The 9,139-nt window shown below is 35.1% G+C and overlaps 1 protein-coding gene across 1 annotated transcript; it reads right to left on the bottom strand.

The window, feature by feature from the left end:
- Positions 1-5,316: 5,316 nt before the first annotated feature.
- Positions 5,317-5,499, bottom strand: LOC138831768 (keratin-associated protein 20-2-like). Its single transcript, XM_070028805.1, has one exon. The coding sequence runs from the start codon at positions 5,497-5,499 to the stop codon at positions 5,317-5,319; it is 183 nt and encodes a 60-aa protein (XP_069884906.1).
- Positions 5,500-9,139: the final 3,640 nt, after the last annotated feature.

Raw genomic sequence — 9,139 nt, 5'->3', positions numbered from 1 at the left:
GGTGTCAGGAGTGGACTGTTGTGACAGGAGCAGAAGGTGGGATTGTTGCGTCTGGATGTGTCTGTGTGCCAGCTGCCTTTTATACCCCTGGGTGGTGGGTGGGAACCACAGGCATGTGAGCATCATGTGCTCCCTGAGAGCTTCCCCCAGCATCCTGAGCACCTCGATTTGGTGCATAAACAAGGTCCTCATAACTGGAATAATTTTGCTTCACTATAGTAGAATTTTATGACATGTTTATAAAATTATTCTGCAATTTTAAGATTTTCTCTGACTCTATATTTAGTTTATCCAGTATATATGACATCAGTGCACAGTATGATATCAGTCATAAGAATAGATATTGCCAATTTTATTCTGTTTTGTTTTCATTTCTCCAAAGGCAAAGGGTTTTTATTTTGACTTTCTATTCTCTCTGAATCTCTGTCTGTCTCTGTCTGTCTCTGTCTCTGTCTCTCTGTCTCTGTCTCTGTCACTGTCTCTCTCTCTCTCTCTCTCTCTCTCTCTCTCTCTCTCTCTCTCTCACACACACACACACACACATACACACACAGGACCAACAGAACACACACACACACACACACACACACACACACACACACACACACAATTCTCCCCTTATTCCTCATTTGCCACTCTTTGCTCTTTCCCTTTCACTCTTTTCCCTATTTTTTTCTACATACCTTGCTCCCCAAATCACATACTCCCTCTCTTCTCTTGTATTTTTGAAAATATTTTATATAGAGAGATTGGATCACTGAGTCTTGTTTCTGAATAATGAGTTAGTCATTTTTATGCTATGATTACTTGATGGAAATTTACTACAGTCTGTACATAGATGTCAGATTTAATCAGTTTAGTGTACATTTCCAGAAGATAAATGATTATTATATAGAACAGAATACTAAATACTACAATATTCAATCTCACAAAAAGAAATACAATGTTTGTGTTTACTTTTTCAATTTAGATTTTAGTGGGTAGACATATAAGCATACATAACATATCATACGTATTAAATGTTTGTTCCAATAATTAAATTATAATTTGAATCCTGTGCTTGTCAGGATTTCATCAATAGTGTTGATTTTTTAAAATATTGACAAATACTTGGGGCAAAATATTATGATTTATTGAACATCAAATTAAACATACTGTATTGTGTTCAATTTTGTCTAAAATTTGTCAACCTAATGGTAATTTCTCAATGCCATAGAGATTTATTGGAAAGATGAAGTAATTGTTATCATTTTGGGAAAATTTCCAAGGAAAAATGGATTCAGAAATATAAATGTGTATCTGAGATTCATACAGTGTCTCAACACTTTGAAGATTAAGGCCATGAGATGGTAAACAGAGATCATAGCTGGAAAAATTTGAAAACAAATACAAAGTAATCAGCAATCACCAGACAGTGATTTTACCAATCCTGGTATTCCCTGACAGGTATGATAGAGGAGAATCACGAGATATATATGGCAGCAATTATCTCTCTTCATGGACATCATGCTTGGTAACGTAGTCTGTATACTTAAGATATCATGAGTAAATGAAGACAGAGATGCTTATTCATAGTGACAAGAGAAAACACCATTTTAGTGACTCTAGTGTCTTTGAAAAATTGGTTGTATTAAGGCCTGGTGTGGTAGTATATATCTACACCCATAGTATATCTATATCCATAGTTATGCCAGAGGAGTAGAGTATGCCAATTTTGGCAAAAACATGAAATCCTATTTATAGCAACTAATAGAAGGAGGGAGGCGCTGGTTCTACTAATCCACTAATAGAGCATTTGCCCAGGGAGTGCCAGGCTCTGAGTTCCATTCCTAGGGTTGCAAAAAAGAGCTGGATAAATTACCATGAATTGGATCACATGGAAGTTTCCATGCTATTAGAATAATTGATTTTCAGGTCCTTGAATTTGAGCGTACACAAAAATTGAGGAAACATGCTAAACCAGTCTTGTTTTTAGTAGTTTCTTACCTCTCTCTCATTTCTCTGTATCTACCATCACTGTTCCTTTTTTTGACATGTATATACATATACAACCAATAAACACATAAACACACACAGAAGAGCAGGATCAACAGCAAAAATAATGAAGAGAAATTAAATTCAATGTACTGAAGCACAATTTAAAGTGGTAAGATTTTATTCAACACAGACCTCATTTTCTCCTATGAAATGAATATGATTAACTCTGGGTATCTCTGAATTGTCCATATATTCTTTTGAATGAACTCAGAAACTGTTTGGGAATAATTGGTTTGTGTATTAAAGGAGGAATATTTCACTTTGTCAATATTCTCTAATAATCTGTTCTCACAACTAGTTATGGGGAAATTACATTGTTTTTAGCATCATAAGATATTTAGAGTTGCTTTAAAAGATATTCTTTTGAATGAACTCAGAAACTGTTTGGGAATAATTGGTCTGTGTATTAAAGGAGGAATATTTCACTTTGTCAATATTCTCTAATAATCTGTTCTCACAACTAGTTATGGGGAATTTACATTGTTTTTAGCATCATAAGATATTTAGAGTTGCTTTAAAAGATACAGGACATATATGTAGTTTCTGCCAATTAGACTTTCTGTTTTGACAAGGGTATGAGTAAAACATAAGAATTTTGTGTTTTCCATTTCTGTATATGTTTCTATTGATAAAGTAACACAATCTCAGTTTACAACCTTGGATATATAATTAGGGGAATCTGCTAGTAAAATTTAAATTGTTAAAAACCTAAATATTGGAAGGCTTAGCAAGGATGAAGAAGAATTAGCAGCATAATTGGAAACAGAATGTGAACTGAAATAATTGCTTTGGGAAAAACCTCTGATACTAACTATTCGTGAATAGTATTCACTAACCTATATCCAGAAATTTTAGGTTTGTTTCAGTATTCAATAGAAATGGATGCATTTGTTTTCCTGATGTGATTTAATATTAACATATAAAAATTTGTAACTGCTTATTATTTACAAATGAATTGCATTCTAGACCTGGCAAGAGGCAATATAGAAATAAGGAAAAAGTTTTCTATTACATTCATGAGTTTGAATCTCAGGAACATTTAAATGAGCAAAGAGCAGGACTGCATAATCTTATATTTGTCTTTAACTTCAATCTATAAAAAATGTAGAAGACATAATAATGGTAACTTCATTACAGTGATATGGAAGAGTTTTCAGAATGCTATTTTTCTACTGTTTCATTTGTGGTCAATAATATTTTGTAACAATAATTTGCACATATTTTTTCTTGTTCTCTGCAATTCAAAAATGACATGAGCAGAGGGGTTACCATTATATAAATCATAGAAAGAGTGCATTCTTTTTCAACCATGTCATCCCTTCCCTCAATTTCTCCAAGTTTTTCTCTTCTGTCACTTCTCACAAGTTCTTTTTATTTTCAACATATGTCTAGTGAGTATTACTGATGCACTTGTTTACTCTTTGTCCCACTATTTCTGTCCTGCATGGCCCTCCTAAGAATATCCTCCTTTTTCTCACTCTGGGTAAATGTGTAGAATCCTGTATAATTTATCATGTCCCAGTGCTTTTTAAAAAAAAAAATCATCTAGTGGGCTGGGAAGGTGGCTCAGTGGTAGAGCGCTTGCCTTGCATGCTCAAGGCCCTGGGTTCGATTCCTCAGCACCAGAGCTAGCCTTGAGCTGAAGAGCTGAGGGACAGCGCCCAGGCCCAGAGTTCAGGCCCCACGACAGGACCAAAAAATAAAAAAAAATCATCTAGTGTGTTTACTTGTAGATTTATAGACACATTCTAGTTACAACAAATGAGGGAAAATGCGAAACCTGTGTTTCTTTGGGTCTGGCTTCCTTTGTTTAATACAATTTTTTCCTAAGTCTTTCTATTTCCTTACACATGGGGCAATATCATTCTTTCTGTTGGAAGCATAGAATTCCATTGTGCCACATTTTCTTGATCCATTTGTCCACTGAGGTGCATCTGGGTTGATTCCAAATCTTGGCTATCGAAAAATATAATGCTGCAATGAACATGGTTGCGCTGGTAGCTTTAGTGTGGCTTTGTTTGTATTCTATTGCTAGGTCATAGAGATGCTCTATGTTTAGTGCTTTGAGGAACTGCCATGCTATTTTCCTGAGCAGCTGAATAAATTTATATCCCCACCAATAGTGTAATAGAATTCCCTGTGGCCCCAACTCTGCTAACATTTGTTGTTAGATTTCTTAATAATGGCCATTGTGACTGGGGTGTGGTAGAATCCCAATGTTGTTTGATTTACATTTCTTTTAAAAAATGTATATACCTGGATAAAATTGTGTTGTGTGAAGTTAGTCAGGCCCAAAGAGACAATGGAAGAGTGTTTTCCCTCCATGTGAAAGATAGATTTGGCTTAAAAAGCTGTAAGTATGCAAGTGTATATAAATATGTAAAATAAGGTTTATTCAAACAGTATAATTCCTTAGAAAAATCAGCAAAATAAAACACCAACAAGTGTGGACTTGAAAGGTGTGTTATGGAGCTAAGCAGACAGTGGTGGACAAATGAAGGGGAAAAGGAAGAGAGAATTTAGTCAAGAATCCAATGTACTGTTACAAAATTAAGAAGAGCAAGGGAGGGGGAAATTAGGAGAGAGATGGGTGGGAGTGCTGAAAGGTATAAAATTAAGATATATTTATTTATAAGCTACCTTGCTAGATAGCTACTCCTTTGTACAAGAACAGATAATAATTTTTTTAAAAATTGTGTATATTTACAACATAAAAATGGCATGATTTTAATGTTGGTATTTTGGTATTTCCACAAGTTGTTCATTAAGTTGTACATTTAATTCAGAGATCAGTTCTTTTCTTTTGCATTCTTAGTTAATAATCTTAGTTCAATGATTTGTTGAAATAGTTATTTTTCCTATTACACTTTAAACTACCCCTTCTCATTCTCAACTACATTCCCCAAATCAACAGAAAACATGTAACTAATCACAGACAAAGATGTGTGTCAAATGATGGAAATTATAAGCTCATAGGAAATGATATTTGTAATAAAACATGGTTTATTTAATAAAATACATGGTTTCAGAAAAAATGAGATTGAAATTCAATCACATTTCACTACAGATTCAAATGAAAAAAAATATTTCTTCACACTATCACACAATCCCGTTTTTAAAAATGGGTCAAAATAAACACTATGCATTTCATTTAGATTTTTTTCAGATAGTTGAATGTATAGTTGGGATTTCTGAAGTCATTCAAAAAGTTCTCATGTGATGGAACTTGGAGAGCATTGCATTAGGACAGGCAGTCGGCTCAGCAGTGGAGGGAACCCCTCAGTAGAAGCCATAGGACCAGTATCTTCCACAGCACAGTGGGCGGCAGCAGCCACAGCCATAGCCACCATAACCATAGCCACCATAGCCGCCATAGCCACAGCCACAGCCACAGCGATAGCCACAGCCTAGGCCTCCATAGCCATAGCCCAGGCCTCCATAGTAGCTGCCGTAGTAGCACATGGTGTCAGGAGTGGACTGTTGTGACAGGAGCAGAAGGTGGGATTGTTGAGTCTGGATGTGTCTGTGTGCCAGCTGCCTTTTATACCCCTGGGTGGTGGGTGGGAACCACAGGCATGTGAGCATCATGTGCTCCCTGAGAGCTTCCCCCAGCATCCTGAGCACCTGGACTTAGTGCATAAACAAGGCCTTCATAACTGGGATGGTTTTCTTACTATGTCAGAATTCCATGATCCGTTTATGAGCCAAATTCTTCTTCTAGCCTAAGTTTTTTTTTAACTGATTCTATATTGTTTATTCTGTACATGCGACCTTACTACACAGTATAATGTCAATCATGAGAATAGGTATTCCATTTCTATTTTTATTCTGTTTTGTTTCCATTCTCCATAGTGAAAATTATTTGTGGTCACTCCCACACAACAAGCACACGCGCGCGCACACACACACACGTCTGTCTGAATTCCTTCTCTCTCACTCATTCCTTCCTCTTTCCTTTTCTTCTTTATGCTCTTCCTTTTTCTTATCTACAACTTACTATTACACTCCCCTATCACCTTCCCTTCTCTTCATTTTTTTTTGAAAAAAATTTCATCTCGACTCTCATATACAGCTCTATTGCTCAGATACAAGAGGTAGTGATTTTTTTATGTTATGATTACTTGATGGCAACTAGCTACAATCTCTACATATGATTGAGACTTATTCAGGAGCCACTGTTTAATACACATTACTTGAAACTTTCCAGAAAATAAATGGTCATCTTATAGATGGAACTATAAATGCTACAACACTGAATATCACAAAAGGAAATATAAAGTCTTCTTACTTTTGTATTTTAGGTTTTTAGTGGGTAGACATATAAGAATATATAATATGTTACACATATTAAACCTTTTTTCTGATATTTAAAATAGTTTTTCAATTATCCCAATAAAGTTTGAAGCCTAACTGTGCCAGTTAGAATTTCATCAATAGTATTGATGTTTAAAATATTGTCTGGGGTAAATAACTTTGGGCAAAATGTTATTATATTTGGAAAATCAATGAAACAACCTGTATTCAATTTTGTGTAAAATTCCCTTGTCTAATGGTTATTTTATGAGGTTCTTGAAATTTGTTAGAAACAAGTGAAGTTATTGGTCTTATTTTGGGGAAGTTTCAAATGAAAAATAGTCTCTGAAGTACAAATGCTTATATGAGATTCATACAGTGTGTCAGCACATTGAAACTTATGGCCCTTAGATTATGAACAGAGATTATAGCTGGAAAAATTTAAAACCAAATCTGGCATAATCAGCAGTCATCAGACAGGGTTTTTACCAGTCCTGATCTTCAGTGACAAGTAACATGGAGCGAGCATCGTGTGATATATGTGGCAGAATTTATCTCTGTTCTAAGGCACCATGCTTATTAACTCATCCCATACATAAGGTGTCAATAGTAGACAAAGACAGACCTGATTGTATATCATGACAGAATAAAGGTCTATTTCTGACTAAAGTTTCTTGGAAATTTTTCTGTATTAGGTTGTACTGTGGTAGTGTTTATCTATAGGTATAGCTACCGTAGATGCAGAGAAAGAGGATAACAATCTAAGACTAGCCTGGTCAAGGCACAAAGTTCTATTTGAAACAACCAAAAAAAAAAAAAAAAGAAGAAGAGGGGAAGCAGGGATGGTGGCATGAATCAAGTGATAGAACATTTGCTTAGTAAATAAAAGGTTCTGAGTTTTATTCCCAGCATTGCCAAAAATAATTGGATTCATTATCATGAATCAAAAATAACCTGATCAATTGTGGCTTCTGAATCACATGGAAGATTGCATGATATTATAATAACAAATTGATTTCAGATCACTGAACTTTGGGACATGCAGAAAATGAGGAACCATCGTAAGCCAGTATTGTTTCTCAGTACTGTCTCTGTTCTCCCTCTCTCTCTACCTCCCTCCCTCCCTCCCTCCCTCCCTCCCTCCCTCCCTCCCTCCCTCCCCCTTCTCTCTCTCTCTCTCTCTCTCTCTTATTTCTCTATATCTGTCTTTGCTGCCTTCTTTTTACACGAATACACACACACACACATAACCCATAAGCACATAAACACACAGAGAAGGGTAGGACCAACAGCAAATATAATGAAGAGAAATTAAAGTAAATGTACTGGAATATAATTTAGAGTGGTAACAATTTATTCACCAAAAACATCATTTTCTCCTATGAAATAAAGATAGCCAACACTGTGTCTGTGGATTTTTCATCAATTAGTTTGAGTAAACTCAGAGAAAATGTCCACTATATTAGTGATAGAGAAAAATTTTCATCATGTGATTATGCTCTAATAGCCAGTTCTGACGTTACCTAGAATTTACATTGTTTTTGGTATCATAACTTATGTAGAGTTAATTAAAAAAAAGAAAACATGTGTAGGTTATGTCTCTGAGGCTTGTTATTGTTTTGACAGATATATGTGGAAAACCTGTAAGAATTTCGTGTCTGCATTTCCATTTCTCTATGTGTCTGTTGGTAAAGTAAAAATACCTAAAGTTATAAGCTTAGATATATAACTAGGGGAGTCAACTGGAATAATAATTGTTTAACGCTTAAGTATATTCAGACAGCAAGCCCAAAGAAGAATAAAAAAATACTCTTGGAAACAGAATGTGAACTGGAATAATTACCTTGGGAAAACCTTTGATATTTAGCCATTCACAAAGAGCATTTGGGCACCTATCTCCAGAAATTTTGGATGTTCTAATACTCAATGAAAATGGACACATTTGTTTCCCTGATATGATTTAATATAAAAAGTAAAAAATTATAACTGCTTATTACTTAAAAATGAATTGTATCCTCGACTTGTGATGGGGCAAGGCAGAATAAGATCTCCTACCCTCATGAGTTTGTATCTTTGAAACTTTAAATAGAGGAAAATAAAGAAGAATGCTCCATCTTGTTTTAACTTTAGCTTGTATGCAAAAAACAAGTTTAGATACAGTCTATTGGTAACCTTTTATTTTGGTGACATGGAAGAGGAAGAATTTTCAGGGTGCGATCATCCTGTTTTTTCTTTTTTTCTAGGGTGGATTATATTTTGTACCAATTATTGGCACACAATTCTGCTTATTCTCTACAATTCAAAATGACAGGAGATAAAGGAGGCATTTTTGTTATTTCAACAAGTTGTTCATCCAGTTGTACATTTAATCAGTGAGCAGATTTCTGTCCATCTTCTCTCTTAGTTAATAACTTGTTACAAATAATAGGGACTTTTGTATTGTATTAGATAATATCCCCTCTAGTTCTCAGTGCATCAATCCCATCCCTCCGAAACCAACAGCAAACATATATACTCATAGGATACAGTATTTATAGCAAAAATGGTTTATTTAATAATATCTATATTTTGGCAAAAATTGAGATTCCAATTTGTACCCATTATACCACAGAATACAAAATGAAAAGAATATTTCTTCAAGCTAGCATACAATCCAATAAAAAATAGTGGGCCAAAATGATTTTTGTGAGAGTTGCATGCACAGTTGAGATTTCTGAAGACATGCCGTGATTTCTCATGTGAAGAAACTTAAGAGAGAGCTGCAGGAGGACAGGACACAGGCAGTCGGCTCAGCAGTGGCGGGAACTCC

Source organism: Dipodomys merriami, unplaced genomic scaffold (genome assembly GCF_024711535.1).
Source record: "Dipodomys merriami isolate MVZ:Mamm:240054 unplaced genomic scaffold, mDipMer1.0.p SCAF_2, whole genome shotgun sequence".
In the NCBI taxonomy this organism is placed as follows: domain Eukaryota; kingdom Metazoa; phylum Chordata; class Mammalia; order Rodentia; family Heteromyidae; genus Dipodomys; species Dipodomys merriami.
This window is presented reverse-complemented; position numbering and strand designations above follow the sequence as displayed.

Bases quoted from the DNA above. Each gene is read 5' to 3' on its own strand.
- LOC138831768 (XM_070028805.1), bottom strand. From the start codon at position 5,499: ATGTGCTACTACGGCAGCTACTATGGAGGCCTGGGCTATGGCTATGGA.